At 50.1% G+C, this 20437-nt stretch overlaps 1 protein-coding gene across 8 annotated transcripts in view; it reads right to left on the reverse strand.

Moving 5' to 3' along the window:
• The window catches only part of ldb3 (LIM domain binding 3), a 124333-nt gene that overhangs the window by 28080 nt on the left and 75816 nt on the right, over positions 1-20437 (reverse strand). For 4 of the 8 annotated variants that reach the window (XM_033012661.1, XM_033012664.1, XM_033012663.1 and 1 more), the window contains one exon: positions 19049-19085. The exons of 2 other annotated variants lie outside the window; for them this stretch is intronic. In XM_033012661.1, coding sequence (XP_032868552.1) covers positions 19049-19085 — 37 coding nt within the window. Of the gene's footprint in view, positions 1-18055; positions 18406-19048; positions 19086-20437 lie in introns of those variants that run through there. 2 more of the 8 variants (XM_033012668.1, XM_033012667.1) reach the window with 1 other exon arrangement.

The raw sequence follows: 20437 nt of genomic DNA on the forward strand, positions 1-20437 counted from the left end.
GGTATTTATTTAAAGCGGAGAACGACAGGCTCTGTGTTAGGAAGGGGGTCAAAGGTTATGGGGAGAAGGCAGGAGAATGGGGTTGAGAGGGAAAGGTAGATCAGCCCTGATCGAATGGCGGAGCAGAATCGATGGGCCAAATGGCCTAATTTTGCTCCTATATCCCTCTGCAAGTTTCCTATCCAGTTCTGACGACAAGGGAAGTGGAGCTGTTAAGCTGGCCCGGTAACTCTGAACATGAATATCTCTCTCCTGGTGATGAAGGGCCATAAAGCCACAGGATGCTTTGGGTTTTGTGAAGAGGATTATTTTGAAGTTGTACAGAGACTGTTCAGCGTGCCAGCGCTCCTAGCAGCCGTTGTGTAAGCGTCTCTGGGACGTTAACATGCCTGGTTAATTCTCAATGTGGCTGTCAAAGCAACACTGAGCAAAGCTAAACCTTGGCAGAGCGGATCACACAGGCTACAGGTATTCCCCACTCCCGGCATTCCCAATCCCTGATCCAGACCAGAGACCGGAGAGGGCCCAGCTCCGACAGTCAAGAACTCGGAGAGCTTAGAATAACATGCCGGAGGATTTTTTTTACTCTAGTTTAGTTTGGAGATACACAGCGCGGAAACAGGCCCTTCGGCCCACCGAGTCCGCGCTGACCAGCGACCCCCGCACACTAACCCTCTCCTACACACTGGAGACAATTTACAATTATACTAACGGCAATTAACCTACAAACCTGTACGTCTTTGGAATGTGGGAAGAAACCGGAGCACCCGGAGAAAACCCACATGGTCACAGGGAGAACGTACAAACTCCGTACAGACAGCACCCATAGTCGATTGAACCTGGGTCTCTGGCGCTGTAAGGCAGCAACTCTACCACTGCGCCACTGTGCCACACATTTTTTTGCCACCCAGGAGGAGACTATTGGGGTGGGGGGTGGGCTGCACTGTGAGGTGTGTGGATTCTCACAGATAAAGGGCCCTGCAATTAAGGCATTGTCATCAGTAAAACATAGAAAAGTCAGAATAAAACACAGATGCTGAAACACTAAAATATAAGCAGAAAAGGCTGCACATTCTCAGCAGGTCAGGCCGCATCTGTGGGAAGAGAAACAGAGCTGACATTTCATGTCAGATAAGTATTAAGACGGATCGCAGTTTGTCAAAAGCAAAGTGTTTGGATAAAACCCTCTTCAGAGTGTTTCAGGGGTCCAAGGCAGACTTTGGGGGGTTGATGTCTTCTGAGGCATCGTCCAAGATGGTCACCTTGGACAGGTGGAGGTGAGGTTGGCCACAGTGCCAGTAATACTGTGGCCAGCCAGCAGAGGGCCTCTGCACCGGCATTGCCCAGCACCCAGCCCAGAGCTGAATGTCTCCCCCTCCCCACCACCTCCTCGGTTACCTGTCACTGACACTGGGCCTGGTTTAAAGGTCATGGAACCGGCAGCAGCCCACAATCTCAACAGAAAGAGCCAGAAAAATATTAGCATTGATGCTGGAGCATGATTACTCTCTCCACAGACGCTGACTGACCAGCTGAGTGTTTCTAAAACTTTGTGTCTTTCTTCCCAGCTGTTATCAGGCAACTGAACCATCCTACCAACAACTAGAGAGCAGTTCTGAGCTACTGTCCACCTCATTGAAGACCTGCAGACTCTCTTTGATTGGACCTTACTGGAGTTATTCACGTTATTCCCCTTATCATGTATCTGTACACGGCTCGATTGTAATCATGTAGTCTTTCCACTGACTGGTTAGCACGCAACTAAAGCTTTTCACTGTACATTGGTACACATGACAATAAACTTAACTGAACTGAACTCTCTATTCACAGATGCTGCCTGTCCTGCTGAGTGTTGGCAGCATTTTGTTTCCGATTTCCATCGTCTGTGGGGGAGGGGTGGATGAGTGCATTGAGGGTAAGGTTGACAACATTGTCATTTGATAACGGTTTGATTGTTGATTGCAAACTGCCTGTGGCAGTCTTGATCTTTTCACCTCTCTGGAACTAATGGAATAAAAGCTCCTTGTGAAGGAAGAACACAACGGTGATGAACTGACTTTAGTTCATAGACTTTAGTGTTCGTCTTCTAGGTCTGCACAAGTACTTGAGGGTCTTCAAGGCACAACAGAAATCTTTATCAAAAATTTACAAACTCCGTACAGACACCACCCGGGTCTCTTTCGCTGTAAGGAGCCACTCTACCGCTGCGCCACCGTGCCGCACATATTGTGCTCTTGTTTTACAGGGAACCCTCAGTACTGGAGGATCGGCAAGTCATCTCCCAGGGAGGACAGGGGAGAGCGGAGCCTCAGTGAGGCTGCGAGCTGACAGGTCACAAACAGGTCAGTGAAGACTCACTCCTGCAGGGGAGAAGATGGCACCTCACACTCAGTACACACAAGATGGCACCTCACACTCAATACACACAAGATGGCACCTCGCCCATGGTACACTCAAGATGGCACCTCACACTCAGTACACACAAGATGGCACCTCACCCTCAGTACACACAAGATGGCACCTCACCCTCAGTACACACAAGATGGCACCTCACCCTCAGTACACACAAGATGGCACCTCGCCCATGGTACACTCAAGATGGCACCTCGCCCATGGTACACACACATGAGATGGCACCTCATCAACACTACACGCACGTGAGATGGCACCTTGCCCATGGTACACACGAGATGGCACTTCCCCCTCAGTGCACATCTGATATTGTGCTTCACCTGCAGTACCAGTGAGATTTATCTCATCCACAAAATATATATTGTAAATTATGTCATTATTGTTATGATTAGACATAAGATGCAAATCAAATGCTGCTCCAAACACCATTCCTGGAAGTAAAATGGAGGTAGAGACAGAGGTCGATTCTCTTGTGAGTAGAGCCACAGTGGGGTGAATCACTGACACTGCACAGCTCACACTGGCAGTGACCCGTCTGAAATAAAGAGAGTGAGAACAGAAGGGGAAATACAAATGGGGGCTAGGGAGAGAGGATGGGGTAGAGATGGAGAGAGAGGTAGAGAGGGAGGGAGAGGGCGACTGGTAAAAATAGAGAGGAAGGTAGGGAAAGAGGAAGGCAGAAAGGATGAGGTAGCAAGAGAGATGGTGAGGGAGGTTGACAATTGTGGGAGGTAGAGAGAGGTAGAGAGAGGTAGAGACAGAAATGGAGATAGGGAGTTAGAGATGGCGGGAGAGACGTAGAGGTAGAGAGAGAGGGTTAGAGAGGGGGGTAGAAATAGGAAGGAAGAGGGGGATGTGGTGAGAGAGGTAGGAATTGAGGTTAGAGAGGAAGAGCAGAGATAGAGAGAGGTAGAGAGAGAGCGAGGTAGAGGGTGGTAGAGAGAGAGAGAGAGAGAGAGAGAGAGAGAGGGGAAGATAGTGAGAGGGGATGATAAAGAGAGGAAGGCAGAGAGGGACAGGTAAAGACACACACGGTACAACGCCTGTGCATCACCTGTTTTCAGCAGGCTCAGGGGGATAGCAGGGAGAAGGAGGCTGAAGGGACTAGAGGCAGTGCAACCAGAATTACAAAACAGAAACTCCTGAAGAGCCAGGCTGCTCATAAACAAGCCTGAGAACAGATGGCCGAGTGTCTGGCTGTGATTCCTGATTGGCGGCAGCACGCCACGCTCTGTCCACGATACAACAGATGCAGAGCGAAGAATCTCCGTTTTACACAGAGGTTGACCGAAGTCACAGGAGGTTTCATGAAGATAGAAACGGACAGCTGCCTCTGGGCTCCCGGTCGATGAACCGCATGGTTATCTCCGCTGGGGAGAGGTGAAGACTCATGCCTGGTTGGAATGATTGAGAAGGCAGCGACTATCTCCGCAAGCTCGCACAGCAAGGATGGACTAGAACCTCTGGCACCTCCCAGTAGCTGGTCAACGTGCTGAGTTAGGTGGACCTCCAGCTTCACCCTGGCCTGCCACAATGCAACAGATATTGTCCACCAAATGCTTGAGTGCATCAGATGGCAATGTCGGAATCAATATTCTTCCAGCACAGTAATGACCAGGTCCACCGACACTGGTGCCAGCCTAGGTGGCCAACGGAGAAGATGATGTCCCTTCCTCCCACCGCTGTGGTTGGAGGGATGGTACAACACACACACTCTCCCACCCACATCTGCACCGTTGCTAGCTCAGGCTACTTTGTGCAGGGGCCTGAACCAGTCAACAGTGCAATATGGAGCCCACCAACAGAAGGTCTCTGGTGCTGGAACACTGGATTACCCCCAGTGGCCACACCGTAGCAAACGATCTAAGTGGGGCAAGTCTAACAGCACCCCCACAACCCAGCGGGACCTTGGTCCCATCTCCGCAAAAGTCCAAGAGTCAAGACGCCTTGAGGGTTTGTAAGTTCAATAGAGTTGCTGACCTCAAATGATGCACCTCCATGTCACAGGGGGCAAATGGGCCTCTCGTTTGGAAAGAACTTCTGACCTCCATTTTGGGCTCCAGCTTGGCCAAACAACAGCGGACCCTCCGCCACTGGAGACGAGCCGGAACTCATACACGGCCGAGCGTTGGGGCCTCTTGGCGCCGGAGACTCGTGCCCGCGGGCGTCTGTCCTTTCCGTGACGGTGGGGCGTGTGGCAGCAGGGCGCGGAGTGAGGCTGTGCCGCGGGTCGAGCGGTGCAAGTTGTGGGGGGAGTGACGCGAGCACACACACACACAACTGTGGAGCCGCCTGGGTCGGCAGGCCGGAGGATGCCAGTGAGACGAGGAGACAAACTCAAGAAAAACCTGAAGGAGCAAAATAAAGTTGGTGAACTTACGCCGAGGTGTTGAGGAGTTGCAGACCCATGCAGGCAAGTGATTAGCTGACACACAAAAAAACACACTCTCCAACGATGGTATTTTAGGCTGCCTTTATTTCTGTGGTGCCGACATTTGTTGTGGGACAAAAAAAAACGATCAACAGCCAGATGAGGTCGCGAGGTGGCAACTTTTCTTCAGGCTTCCAGCAGCATCTAGGCCTTTGGGTCAATGTCTATCCATCCCACCCCCCTGTTGCTAATCCCTCTACATGCACGTGTGTGTGGGACATGTGGGGTGGCCCTGGAGTGTAGGGGGGGGGAGGGGGGGGGAAGGGGGCGAGGTGACAGGACTTTTGAGGAGACAACTGCAGAGGACAGACAACAGGAGAAAACAAATGGCTGTTGCTAGAATTCTTGGTGGCGGCAGGAGAATAGAGGAGCCCCTCAAATGGGCTTTTGGTTGTCCTTGGGCGGAGGTGAGGATGGACATCAGACCCCTTCAGTTTGAAAGGCGTTCCTTTCTCCACTACCCAAGGCTGACCAATTTCCCAGGCAACACACGAATAGAAGACTCCTCAAATGGTCCGTTGGGTTTTTCGTTGGCCTTGGGCGGAGGTCAGGAGGGTCATCAGACTTACAGGCGTTCACTCAGACCGTCCCGTTTCCTCCGCCACCCCAAGACCGACCAATTTTGCCCGACCATTTTGAGACACTTCAGTCCATCAGCAGATTCCAGATTCCAGATTTGGGAGGACAGTTGCAGATTAATACAGAGGCAAGAGGAGGTCTCGCATCGCATTGAGGCCGCGACACGGAGTGGAGGGATGATGTCTTCTAGCAACAGCTTTAACACGGAGACAGGGTTTCACTGGGGACACAGGGCAGCCAGACACGGACACACACACACACACACACACACAACCAGCCACTGCACAGCGCAGACCACAAACACTGGAGCAATCACCCTGGAGCTCAGAGCATCTGACTGAGACAATCCCAGTCCATCCATGGAGGCTGACCTGCCTTCTCTACTCATTAAATTGGTTGTATCAGGCAACAGAAGAAACAACTAAATAAACAGATTATTATTTGCATTTAACCTGCATTTTGATTCCTACTGATCTGCTGACTTCCAGCTACGAACCCACTATCATGACTCTGACATCTTTGCGGTTTCTGTGCAGTTCAATGAACGGCCAGCTTGGACGTGGAATATCAAACTGCAACAAACTCATGAACGAGTTGTGACATATAACCCTCCGAGTTCCGCACGATACCCGTCACAAAACACAACCATAACCGGGGTCGGCACGGTGGCGCAGCGGTAGAGTTGCTGCCTTACAGCGCCAGAGACCCCGGTTCAATCCTGGCTACGGGTGCTGTCTATACGGAGTTTGCACGTTCTCCCTGTCACCTCCCCGGTTTCCTCCCACATACCAAAGTACGTGCAGGTTTGTAGGTTAATTGCCTTCTGTAAATTGTCCCAAGTGTCCAGGATGTAACTAGTGTGAATGGGTGATCGCTGGTCGGCATGGACTCGGTGGGTGATTGCACACTGTATCTCGAAACTAATCTAAACATAGCATTTGTACCGACATTCCCCTCTGCCACTTGATCAGTGAGGGCCTGAATATGTGCCTCAACAATTTTAAAAAGGGCCAGACCCCTGAACAGTGGGACTTAGTTGTGTTTTGTGACTGGCCTATAAGAACACAAGACAGAGGAGCAGAATTAGGCCATTCAGCCCATCGAGTCTATTCCACCATGCAATCATAGCTGATCTGCTGTTCCTTCTCAACCCCATTTTCCTGCCCTCTCCCCGTTACCTTTGACACCCACTCGCATTAAGAATCTCTGCCTTAGAAATATCAATCGACACTAAAAATTCCCAAAGATGGTCTCCACAGCTGTCTGTGGCAATGAATTGCACAGATTCACCACTAAAGAAATTCCTCCTCATCTCCATTCTAATGATACGTCCATTTATTCTGGTCCTCGACTCTCCCACTAGTGGAAACATCCTTCCCACATCCACTCTGTCTTGGGCTTTCACTATTCGGTAAGTTTCAATGAGATCCCACCTCATCCTTCCAAACTCCAGCGAGTACAGGCCTAACTCCAAAAGAGACCCCACTTTCCTGATTTTGGAGAACTTCACAATTGGTTTTGGCTCCAGCTTGTAAACAGTAATGTTCACACTCAGGGAATCAATGCAGTGTCAAACACACTTGCTGATCACTCGCTCCCCAATATTTATTGATCCTATTTAACCTTCATCTTATTACACCAAGCATGGTTTGCTCCAGGTAGTAGTGGGGCTGGCGTGGTTCAGGAGGTTTGGCTGAGTCTGCCAGTCGAGCCCCCACTGTGACTGAGTGTGTGGAGAGAGCTGGGAGTTGCTATTTCCCTCCACATGCCTCACCAATACTGAACCCATTGCACCCCACGGCAAGATAACTGGGGAATAACAACATTCTCCACATCCCGCCACAGAAGGAGAGAAGGGTGTCTCCGAACCTGTGATAGGAGCCGAATTGGGCCATTCGGCCCATCAAGTCTACACCGCCATTCAATCATGGCTGATCTATCTCTCCCTCCTAACTCCTGCCTTCTCCTCCATAACCCCTGACCCCCAAGTGATGGCAGAATATATGGGCCAGAGAAGCCGGCAGGGGAAGAGACAAAAACAAGAGAAAGGAAAGGTGAGAACGATCACAGCTGATTTCATGCTGATTTTAGTTCACAACTCTTTTAGAGGCAGGTACAGCCATATTGTCTTTCTCAGCCACTGCAGTTAGAGGCATGTCCCACTCACAGAGGGCTTTAGCCGAGGCCCGCTCTTTAATCTAAACTGAGTCTGCTTGCAGTCTTAACATAGAGAAATCAGGACCCCCAGGCATTGGGAGGGGGCGAGGGTTGGCGTGTTAATGCAGACCAGACCGCCGAGCGGGATGATGGATCAGTGGGTTGCATCACCGCAAATGTTACAGACACAGGGCGGGCTCCGAACATGCACATGCTGTTACAGAGGAGCTCATGGAAAATGTCGCAGCTGCCAGAATTTGCGGAGAGCGGAGGAAAAACGTGCCTAGAGAAAGAAATCGTGCAGAGAAGGTGGCGAAAGAGCAAAAGCATGGGGTGAGTGCAGGGAGGAAGTGCTGTACATGCGTGAGGCTGGAGTGGAGGCCCAAGGCTTTGGTTGCGATCCTCAAACCCATCCCTTCACCCCTCAAACCAGAGACTAACTCCAACCAAGGTTTCTCCTAGTCAGCAGAACATTCTGCCCACGACTCTGTCACCCTTAATTTTTACATTAGACTCTCTCTTGGGCCCACGTCACATCTTTCATTCCTTGTCTCCCACAACTAGTGTCTAATGCCCCTGTCCCACTTAGGAAACCTGAACGGAAACCTCTGCAGACTTTGCGCCCCACCCAAGGTTTCCGTGCGGTTCCCGGAGGTTGCAGGTGGTTGCCAGAGGTTGCAGGTAGTGGAAGCAGGTAGGGAGACTGACAAAAACCTCCGGGAACCGCACGGAAACCTTGGGTGGGGCACAAAGTCTCCAGAGGTTTCCGTTCATGTTTCCTAAGTGGGACAGGGGCATAACTCCGATGAGGCCAAGATTAAATGTGTCGGAAGGAACTACAGATGCTGGTTTACACCGAAGGTAGACACAAAATGCTGGAGTAACTCAGCGGGACAGGCAGCATCTCTGGAGAGAAGGAATGAGTGACATTTCGGGACGAGGCTCTCTTCGATCCGAAACTCCACCCATTCCTTCTCTCCAGAGACGCTGCCTGTCCTGCTGAGTTACTCCAGCATTTTGTGTCTACCTTCGAGGCAAAGGTTAAATTGAGCTTGTTGGATCTAACACTGAAAACTTCAGCCAATTTAAATCTTCCTATTTGCCTCAGTTTGTAAATATCTATCTGTTGGCGATTCTTCTCACTTAACTTGGAAGAAATCGTTTCAAGAACGGAAGATAGACACAAAAAGCTGGCGTAGCTCAGTGGGACAGACAGCATCTCTGGGGAGAAGGGATGGGTGACATTTCGGGTCGAGACTCTTCTTCAGACAAGAGTGGGCTTGGCCCAGAGTCGGGGGGGATGGACTGGGTCTACCCTTCTTTTCGCCCCAGAAAGGTAAAGCTGCCTTGCTTGCTCAGATTGCTAATAGAAGCATCGACAATAGGTGCAGGAGTAGGCCATTCGGCCCTTCGAGCCAGCACCACCATTCAATATGATCATGGCTGATCATCCAAAATCAGTACCCCGTTCCTGCTTTTTCCCCATATCCCTTGATTCCCTTACCCCTAAGAACTAAATCTAACTCTCTCTTGAAAACATCCAGTGAATTGGCCTCCACTGCCTTCTGTGGCAGAGAATTCCACAGATTCACAACTTTCTGGGTGAAAAAGTTTTTGATCATCTCAGTCCTAAATGGCCTCCCCCTTATTCTTAAACGATGACCCCTGGTTCTGGACTCCCCCAACATCGGGAACATTTTTCCTGCATCTACAATGTCCAATTCTCTAAGAATTTTATATGTTTCTATAAGATACCCTCTCATCCTTCTAAATTCCAGCAAATACAAGCCCAGTCGACCCCATTCTCAACGTGCGGTCCCCCTACTTAAAGTGGAATTAGGAGGAGCCTTCAGCAAAGGCAAGAATCGCCGGCAAATGATTAGGGAGTTGCGGTGTCAGCCGGCTACCTTCCAAAGCAGCCACTCTCAGAAGCTGACGTGCAGAGAGCGGCCTTGCAGAGTAAACCACAGCGCAAACAGGTAAAGTGCACACGGACTTGACACAACATCAAAGCAAAGGGCACAGTCACAGATTGGGAAGAACACAGGCTTACGTTGGACACACAACCCTGCTCGCTGCTCCCGAGGATTGGGTCAACAACGTGTGGAGCCACGTCATGTACGGAGCGGGTAAACCATGCATGTCTTGTAGTGTGGAGGAAGCCTCTGACAGATAGGAATACTCCAGCTGGGCCCTTGTCATGCTGAGTGTGCTGGTGTACACAATGACCCATGTCTACACTCCCTCCCTCACACCTCCCATGTAATCAAGAGGTTGCCACCTCGCGGCCAGTCCATTTGAAAATTCCTTTCACCCAAAAAATGTGAGAGGTTTTGTTTTTGTTGAAAATCCATTCTCAGAAGAGTCGCTAAATGTCGATTTACTTGGCAAATGGAGAATGGATGCAGAGTGGTGGAGAAATACACGCATTGATAACCGCTGAGGATCCTGGCTTCACAGGCAATTCTCAACAAAAAATTAGTAATCGATGGTTAAATGGATCAATGCCACCAGAGTGCTGCCAACGTGGAGCCTTCTGGAGGGGGGGGGGGGATGGGGTGGGTGTCAGTAGAATGAAGGAATTAGATGTCAGTGAACTTGGGGCAATGAAGTGACTGGTGTTGACTTGGAGGGAGAAGGAGGAACAAACGCGCGCGCCAGAGTGAGAGAGAGAGAGAGCGAGAGAGGGGGGGAAAGGGAGAGATACGGGGGAGAGGGAGAGAGGGAGGGTGAGGGGGAGAGGGAAAGATAGGGAGGAGAGGGAGAGAGAGAGAGGGGAGATGGAGAGGGAGAGAGGGGAAGAGGGGAGGGGGGTGAGAGAGAGAGAGGGGCAGAGGGAGAGATAGGGGGGAAGATGGAGAGGGGGAGAGGGAGAGATGGGAGGGGAAAATGGAGAGGGAGAGGGGGAGAGGGGGAGAGGGGAGAGGGGGAGAGAGAGAGGGGGAGAGGGAGAGATAGGGGGGAAGATGAGAGGGGGAGAGGGAGAGATGGGAGGGGAAGAGGGAGAGGGGGAGAGTGGAAGGGGAGGTAGAGGGAGAGGGGGAGAGAGTCAAAGAGAGGGGAGAGGGAGAATGGTGGGGAAAAGGGAGAGGGAGAGAGGAGGAGAGGGGGAGACGAGAGAGAGAGATAGAGAGATAGATATCAGAGCAAGTCACCCCGGCAGCACAAGGCATCGGCAAGTGTCAATGTGCAAGGCATGCGGTCAGTAGTCAGGCAGCCACCAGGAAGGGGCCATATAGCAGAGGGTGGGTTAGTGTTGGCTTGGGAAAGGCACAGCCCGCCGTAGGGTGGAGATTTCCCTATGTCATCACCAGACAAGCAGTTTACCTGAGGCCTCTTTCTGTTTCGGCTGGTGCCATGGAACACAATCTTCAAGTTTATTATTTTGCACAATTCTCAGGAAGTCTATTTGCCCACGTGTCACACCTGCATCACTTGCGTCCATCTTATCAAAGTCCAACCAGGATTCTTAAGGAGTCTACTTCCATCTACGCAGTTTATCCAAGGTCATCGCTGACTCCTTTCCTAGTTATCCAGGAGTTAGACTTCTCTTGGAAAGAGACGTCTACTGACAGGACTGGATGGTAATGTGTTCAGATGATTCGGCTGCATTCATCTTTAGTGCTTTGTTGGTGAGAGTGTCTTGTCAAAGATCGGTGTCAGTGAAGCATCCTAGCCTAGTAGTTAGCCTTTAACATGGCCTGACATTAGAGGGGTTCACTTGAGCTCGGACCTTGGAATTGCCCACATATTGGGTGTGACTAAGACAGGCCTTGACTTGGAAAGGTCAACTTGACCGTGAGCCTGAGCCCACTGTAGACGGAGAACCTAACTTCAGTGTGATGTGCCTTTTCCAAATTCACAGTGGTATCAAATTAGATCAGTTTACTTCAAAACTGCTCTGTTACGAATTTAAAGTAATGTATTTCAGACTGGCGGCAGTGGCACAGCGGTAGAGTTGCTGCCTCACAGCGCCAGGGACCCAGGTTCGATCCTGACTACGGGTGCTGTCTGTAAGTAGTTTGTACATCATTCTCCCTGTGACCTGCGTGGGTTTTCTCCGGGTTTCCTCCCACACTCCAAGGACGTACGGGTTTAGAGGTTAACCTGGCTTTGGTAAAATTGTAAATTGTCCCCAGTGTGTGTAGGATAGTGTTAGTGTGCAAGGATCACTGGTTCAGGGCCTGCTTCTGCCCTGTACCTCTAAACTAAACTAAATTAAACTAGAATTAAGGTTATTTTTGGAGTTGTAGGTCGGTTCATTAATTTTTGTTTACTATGATTTTGTAGAAAGTATCAGCGTGTTACCCCGTCCAATGATTGTGGGTGATCAGCCATGATCAGATTGAATGGTGGTGCTGGCTCGAAGGGCCGAATGGCCTACTCCTGCACCTATTGTCTATGTTGCTGGGCATCATGTTCGGCATAAACATTGTGGGCTGAAGGGCCTGTTCCTGTGCTTCACTGTTCTGTGTTATGAACTTTAGACCACATCCCTGGAATTTTTGTAAGTTCCATCCTGTCTGTATGTATCTATCCCTGCACGGTCCCCACCCTTACAATAACCTATCCTGCTCCTTTTCAAACCATTAATAGTATTATTCTCCGTCACATATTCATGCACCATTCTACTCTCCTCAACTCCCCCCCCCCTCCAGCTATCCAACTCGCTGAATTCATAAGCACACAAGCGATAGGTGAAGAATTAGGCCATTCGGCCCATCAAGTCTACCCCGACATTCAATCATGGCTGATCTATCTCTCCCTCCCAACCCCATTCTCCTGCCTTCGCCCCATAACCCCTGACACCTGTACTAATGAAGAATCTATCCACCTCTGCCTTAAAAATATCCATTGACTTGGCCTCCACAGCCTACTGTGGCAATGAATTCCACAGATTCACCACCTTCTGACTAAAGAAATTCCTCCTCGTCTTTCGAAATGTTCATCCTTTTATTCTAAGGTCCAAGACTCTCCCACTAATGGAAACATCCTCTCCACATTCACTCTATCCAGGCCTTTCACTATTCGGTAAGTTTCAATGAGGTCTCCCCTCATCCTTTTAAACTCCAGCGAGTACAGGCCCAGAGCCGTCAAACGCTCATCATATGTTAGCCCAGTCATTCCTGGGATCGTTCTTGTAAATGCCCATCCGTGTCTCCTGCTTCTCCAAACACCCTATAGAGGGAAAGGCTTCTCTGTCTGTCCCCTCTATCAAAACCTCTCTCTCTGTCCAAGAAAACCATCCTAACTCATCCAGCCTCTCCTCAATACTGAGGCTTCCAATCCTGGGGAACATTGCACAAACCCCTCTGTCTCTCTTTCCAAGCCTCTCCTGATCTGCCCACAGCGCTTCTGCTGATGTCTGACCATGCTTTATAAAGTCCATAAGTGTTAGGGAGCAGAATTAGGCCATTCGGCCCATCAAGTCTACTCCACCATTCAATCACGGCTGATCTATCTCTCCCTCCTAACCCCATTCTCCTGCCTTCTCCCCATAACCCCTGACACCCGGACTAATCGAGAATCTATCTATCTCTGCCTTAAAAATATCCATTGACTTGGCCTCCACACATTCATGATCTTCTTACATTAGGGCCTCCTAAACCCTAAGGAGTTTGTAGCCTTTGATTCTCAACACACGTTGCCACCTGTAACAGACTCATGATGAAGAGTGCGGACTTGCTCTCCAGCTCCTCCTTCCATCATTCATTACCCTCGTCGTGTGGATCATGACCTGTACAGAGCTGTACAGCACAAGAACAGGCCCTTCGGCCCACAACGTCTGTGCCGAACACAATGCCAAGACCACCCTATCGATGCCCTTCATGATTGTATATATTCCTACCAGGTCTCCCCTCGATCTCCGGCGTTGTGTTACCCTTTATCTCTCCGCAGTGGACGGCTTGATTGTATTCGTTCAATGTCCTTCCTTAGATTGGACAGCACGCAAACAAAAGCCTTTCACTGTACCTCGGTACACGGGGCAATAATAAACGGGGCTAAATCATCGACCACTGTCTTCAGTTGCCCAGCAGTTAGCTCTTCTCCCCTCCCTCCCCCTCCCCCCACCGCCCCACATCCCCCTCCTCGCCTCCATAACTCTCCCCATCCCTGGAGACAGTGGCGGATGATGTAGTTCTGTTTATTATGGTACAGTGAAAAGCTTTGTTGCCGGGCTCTCCAGTCAGAGACTATACATGATTACAATCGAGTGGTCCACAGAGCACAGATAAGGATAGAGTAACGCAGGAGGTTGATTGGAGACACACGGAGTATGTTGGTGCTGTCTCTTTAATGTACCGAGTGAAGAATTGCCTAACTCTGCCAGTAGTGGAAAAAGATTGGAAGAGGGTCCAATTGTCATTTTTAAACTCGATTTTTGTTTTATTTCAGAGAACAAAAACGCTGCTATATACAGAGAAATCACAAACCGAAAGAAACCAAGCGGAGAATACAGAATGATGACAGTTTGCCGAATCACCTCTCTAACCAGAGCCAGTCTATATATTCCTCGCCTCCACCTTGCGCCCACTCACAGACACAAACTACAACTCTGGGCCCTGACTGCCAGGCAAGTGGGGTAGTGGGGGAAGCTGTATCTGCAGCTACAGCTCCGAGACAAAAGTCCACTGTATTCCAGACCCCACATCTCTGCCACAGGGCAGTGTCAACTCCAGCCATGTATAACACACCTCTATTTTGCAATTTCACAGACTGCTGTCCTTGTACTTATTTTGGGGGTAAATATAATACCGTTATATGCTCCTTGATGCATGACAAAGGATTTCAAATGCACACATGGAGTGCAGGTCGGAGGCATTTTCTGTGGTGACCTTGGACAGTCATGGTTGCCCAGGGGGTGTGGGCCTGGGGATGGGGCGTGGGAGGGGGCAGGAACTGGGGGGGAGGGTCGTGGGAGGGGGTGGGGACAGGAACAGGGGCAGGAGGAGAGGCAGGAGCTGGGACATGGGAGCAAGGTGGTGATCAGGCGGGTTGTTGGGTCTGGGCGGGAGGGGGGGGGGGCGGAACTGATGGGGGAGGGGGCGGGACGGGGATAGAGGCAAGGGTAGGGGCAGGGGTCAGGGGACAGTGGGTGGGGTCAGAGGTCAGGGGGCAGGGGCAGAGCACTATGGGGGAGGGGAACGAGTCTACACCTTGCCATGCCGTGAGATACACAGACCCCTGGGGGGCCCCACAGCCTCCCTACCAACCACTGCTGAGGCTAAGGACAAGGAACAGCCACTGGGCTGGGATTTCAGGGTATCTGGGCTCAAATCCCAAGAGCACAGGATTGGGAGCTGGAGAGGATCGGGGAGCGGGGGGGGGGGGGGATATATTGAAATCTGCTTCCAGTCTTGTCTCTGCAAATATCACAGCGAGGTGTGTTACAATAAACAGGCCCAGACTTTACCCAAGTCATTCCAGCATCTTTTAACCCCTTCACTCTTAGATCCGTCTAACTGGACTCTACACATCACCTCCACAAGTTCAGCCTTCAATAAAGCACATAATTTACACCCCCCCCCCCCCCCCCTTGAAGGAATGCTCACACATCACAGGCACCGAGAAAAAAAAACTATATCTAACCTGGTCGATGGAACTAATTTCAATAAAGCTTTAGTGGATATATTCATCTCAATTCAATGTGCAAACGATCAGCTCTTCGTGTTGTGGAAATTTGGTTAAAATTGACAATTAATTGCAAGATTTCCTTATTTGTCCTCTGTGTTTTGTTGAACTAGGGTCAGGGAGGGGGAGTGACAACTCTGCTGCAACAAGCCCATACTTGTGTGATTTAATCTGAATTGTTCGCACTGATCCCCCCCTTTCCGTTCCGCTTGCCCCAGAATCTGAATCCAATGACATACACAGATCATGTCTTGCTGCACTGCCGTTACTAGCGAGGTCAAGCAAGAGAGGGTCAACGGTTTCACTAATTAAGGGAAGAATCCTCAACTCACTGGGTGATAGTCAATGAGAGACACAGAGTGTCTGGGGTTATGGGGAGAAGGCAGGAGAATGGGGCTGAGAGAGAAAGATAGATCAGCCACGATTGAATGGCGGTGTCGACTTCATGGGCCGAATGTTGGCCGATTAGAACGGAGATGAGGGAAAACTTTTGTCACCCAGAGAGTTGTGAATCTGTGGAATTCTCTGCCTCAGAAGGCAGTGGAGGCCAATTCTCAGGATGCTTTCAAGAGAGAGTAAGATAGAGCTCTTAAAGATAGCGGAGTCAAGGGATATGGGAAGAAGGCAGGAATGGGGTACTGATTGTGGATGATCACAGTGAATGGCGATGCTGCCTCGAGGGGCGAATAGCCTACTCCTGCACCTATTGTCTATTGTCTATTGAATGGCCGCATTCTGCTCGTACAACCTATGAACCTATGAAAGTGCTGGAGTAACTCAGCGGGTCAGGCTACATCTCTGGAGAACATGGATAGGAGACGATTCGGGTTGGGACCTCTCTTCGGATGCTTAATTGGTTCTGGTCAAATGTTGGGGCTGACCTTTAGCAAGAAGCATCCAAACATGAGCCCCAGATTAGCAATTAACTATTGAAGCAAATGGCTGGGATTTGCCTGGTGTTTATTACGAGGAATCTGAAGGGCAACTTTTTCACTTAATGTACACTTGGGTGTATGGAACGAACTGCCAGAGGTGGTAGTTGAGTCATTTGGAATCATATTTGGACAGCTACATGGCTCGCAAAGGTTTGGAGCAATGTGGATCAAATACGGGCAAATGGGATTAGCTTGGGTGGGTTGGCATGGATAAGTTGGGCCGAAGGGCCTGCTTCCATGCTGTATGACTCTATGACTGTTTATGCTGACAAACCTAACTACCTGCATCGAGGAACAAGATACAAAGTGCTGGAGTAATTCAGCGGGTAGCATTTATGGAGAACAAGGATAGGTGACACATCAAGAAATAGTTCAGTAATCTCCAGCTAGTAAAACTGAATTGGTGAAATAAACTGATCTCATTTGCCACTGAAACGTCGGCACGAAGAACAGCAGATGCTGTAATCTTGTATAAAAGACCAAGTGCCGTCATTACTCAGTGGGTCAGGCAGCACCAGTGGACAACATGGAGAAGGCCAGGTTTCAGGTGGGGACCCTTCTTCAGATCTTCCAGCAGTCTGTGAGTCAATACATGATTCAGTGATTCAATGACTCCATGATAGTTTATTGTCACATGTACCGAGGAACTGTGAAATGCTTTGTTTTTGCATAAAATATACGAAGTACAAAAGAGTCGACAAAGACAAAGTTACAGACGTATTTATTACAGTCCTCCTCTCCACGGTCCATCTCCGGGCTGGGCAAGAGCAGACCCGGCGATCGGGACACGGAGAGGTGGTGAGGACAAGGAGAGGTGATGAGGACAAGGAGAGGGGATGGGGATGAGGAGAGGGGATGGGGATGAGGAGGGGATGGGGGCAAGGAGAGGGGATGGGGACGCGGAGGGGATGGGGACGAGGAGAGGGGATGGGGACGAGGAGAGGTGATGGGTTGAAGGAGAGGTGATGGGTTGAAGGAGAGGGGATGGGGACGAGGAGAGGGGATGGGGACAAGGAGAGGGGATGGGGACGAGGAGAGGTGATGGGTTGAAGGAGAGGTGATGGGTTGAAGGAGAGGGGATGGGGACGCGGAGGGGATGGGGACAATGAGAGTGGATGGGGACAAGGAGATGACATGGGGACAAGGAGTGGGGATGGGGGCAAGGAGAGGAGGTGGGGACAAAGATGGGGCGTGGAGAGGAGGACTTTAATAAATACGTCTGTAACTTTGTCGACGCCTTTGTACTTTGAGAATTTTATGCAAAAACAAAGCATTTCACTGTTCCTCGGTACATGTGACAAAAAACTATCATGGAGTCATTGAATCACTGAATCATTTATTGACTCAAACCGGACAAACCATTGTCTATTTGTCTGAAGAAAGGTCTCGACCCGAAACGTCACCCATTCCTTCTCTCCAGAGACGCTGCCTGTCCCGCTGAGTTACTCCAGCACTTTGTATCTTCTATCTTCGGTTTAAACCAGCATCTGCAGTTCCTTCCTACACACGCTGAGGTACTTTAGTTTTTTGTGTCTATCTTTGATTTAACCTTTTCACTTTGTTTCCCCCACTATTGGCCATGACCTGGGTATACTCAGTGGAGGGGGGGGGGGGGGGTGGCATTGAACGGGTCAAGCCAGTATCCGCACAGTTCCTTCCTACACATCCTCTATTCCCTTGGCTGCCTTCCTTTACAGACCCTCTCAGGCAGATGAGCATGGGGTCCACTTTATAGAGTGAGCATTCCTTCACACCAGACTGCACCTCTCACTTACAAATCACTCAGATAGCAACAGCCCGGTCAAACTACACTCGCTCACTAACACAAGGGAGCCAACAGCTTATTAAATTCCCTAAAACTACTTTGCAAGGAATCGAGAGATATAGAAGCTGACTCTTTATACAGAAACAAGGATTTTTAACATTTTATTGTATAGTAACATTCGTGCATGAGGGAGTAGTGTACAACGAGTGGCAATAGATTAGACCACAGGGAAGGTTCAAGGCGATGGAGAATCACAAGCACTTTCTTTAACTTGTTTTTAAGAAGATTTGATGTTTTTTCAAGCTACTATATTTCAAAAGAGTCACTACGATGGAAATCTTCCCTTAATATTAGTTTAGTAATTCTATCGTAGAGTGCCTGATTACACGTGGGCACGTTAGCTTTTAATATTAAGGATCTGTGCAGACAGACCATGGTGCCATTTACGTAATTTGGCAAAGCGCGGGCCTTTAACTTCATGTTCAAACTTTTCCCTGTGGCGTAGAGAAAGAGAGAAAAGAGAGAGGAGGACAAGAGTGAGGGGGTGAGGGAATAAGACCCGAATAAGTCTCCTCACCTCACAGCACACAAACCAAACGAAGCACATGGCAAATGACAAGGCTTACAAAGTCCCCAATTCATCTGCTACAACCGGAGCAAGGGGGAGATGGGGGGGGGGGGGGGGGGGAAGCTTTGCGCACCAGTTTCCGAATCATTCTCGATCCTTGTCATTTCTGTGTTAGAAGCAGGGACGACAGACAAAACCAGAGCAAAACCCCCCATGATTAGTGTCGATCTTGGCAGGCAGCGTTGCCTGGGGATGGGCGGGGACCCGTTTCAGAAGCATGTCATGAGGACAATATTGGAGAGACGTCGTCCGCCAACTGAAGCCCAATGTACCAAGGTGAACTGACGGAACTATTCCCGGTGACCTACCCATGGTTCAGAGCTCGACATATTGCCCGGAATCTCAGGTAGATTTTACCGTCCAATTTCGGGATGAACTGGTGGTAATCTTGATACCCCCGCCTCTGTGATGTGAGGGAATGCTGAGGGTTGGGGTATTGTGTTGCTATGTTTACTGTCTGGCTGTGTGTCGTGGAGGCCAGGTGGATGCTGCTCTTGCAAGAAGCCTACCTGGATCGTTTCATTGCCTCCTCATCTGGATCTTGCACTGCAACACAAAATAACCCAATGAGTGGCAAAGCCCAAGCACTCTTATCCCCGTCCCACCCGCAGGTCTCCAATGGGGGCTCTTCATGGAGCTGGCAAGGGGCAGGGGAGGAGAAGATGGCAGCTGTGCCTGCTCTCCACACTACTGAGAGGAAGGACTATTCGCTGTATGTGAACAGCACAGTCAAACTCTGACCCTTATATGGACTTGATTCATCTCCACTTCGATCAGACATGATCATCGCCCCTTAGATCAGACATGACCGAATGGCAGAGTAGGCTCGATGGGCAGAATGGCCTCATTCTGTTCCTATGACATGAAATTTGGGGCGATACCGTGGCACAGCTGGTAGAGCTGCTGCCTCACAGAGCCAGAGACCCGGGTTCGATCCTGACCTCGGGTGCTGTCCGTGTGGTGTTTGCACGTTCTCCCCGTGACCGCGCGGGTTTCCTCCGGGTGCTCCGGTTTCCTCCCACATCTCCAACGACGTGCTGGTTTGTAGGTGAATTGGCTTCTGTAAATTGCCCCCTAGTGTGTAGGATAACACTGAACTAGTGTGGACGGGTGAGCAATGGCGGGACTTGGTGAGACGGAGGGCATGTTTCTACGCTGCATCTTTCTAAACTGAATCTAAACTGTCTTAACAAACTGGTACCAAACTTCCAGAAAAGCTAAAATCACCTTGGTGAGTAGACTTGAATCCAGGAAGACAATTGGGTTGTGGCACCAAGGAGGGGAGTCTTGGACCAGAGGCCACAGCCTCAGAATAAAAGGACCTACCTTTAGAGATGAGGATGAATTTCTTTCGTCAGAAGGTGGTGAATCTGTGGAACTCATTGCCACAGACGGCTGTGGAGGCCAAGTCAGTGGATAGTTCTAAGGGGGAGATAGCTGGATTCTTGATTAGTATGGGTGTCTGGGGTTATGGGGAGAAGGCAGGAGAATGGGGTTGAGAGGGAGAGATAGATCAGCCATGATTGATTGGCGGAGTAGACTTGATGGGCCGAATGGCCTAATTCTGTTCCTGTAAGTTATGATCTTATGAACCAAGTCTTGCCCGGGAGATATGACCATTGTACTCTTGCCCAGGGCCGCACTGATGCCAGGAGGACCCCGTAGTTTAGTGGTGACACAAAGAACTGCAGATGCTGGGATCTTGCGCAAAGCACAAAGTGCCGGAGTAACTCAGTGGGTCAGGCGGACTCTCTGGAGGACATGGAGAGACGATGTTTTGGGTCGGGACCCTTCTTTGTCCCGGATTCCTCGTAAAGCCGACCAATCCAGTCTACAACGAAGATCCAGGGAGGCAGCTGGCAGCACCAGGGAAATATCAACGCTACAAGTGTGGGTTT

The sequence above is a fragment of the Amblyraja radiata genome, chromosome 37, assembly GCF_010909765.2.
Source record: "Amblyraja radiata isolate CabotCenter1 chromosome 37, sAmbRad1.1.pri, whole genome shotgun sequence".
Lineage (NCBI taxonomy): Eukaryota > Metazoa > Chordata > Chondrichthyes > Rajiformes > Rajidae > Amblyraja > Amblyraja radiata.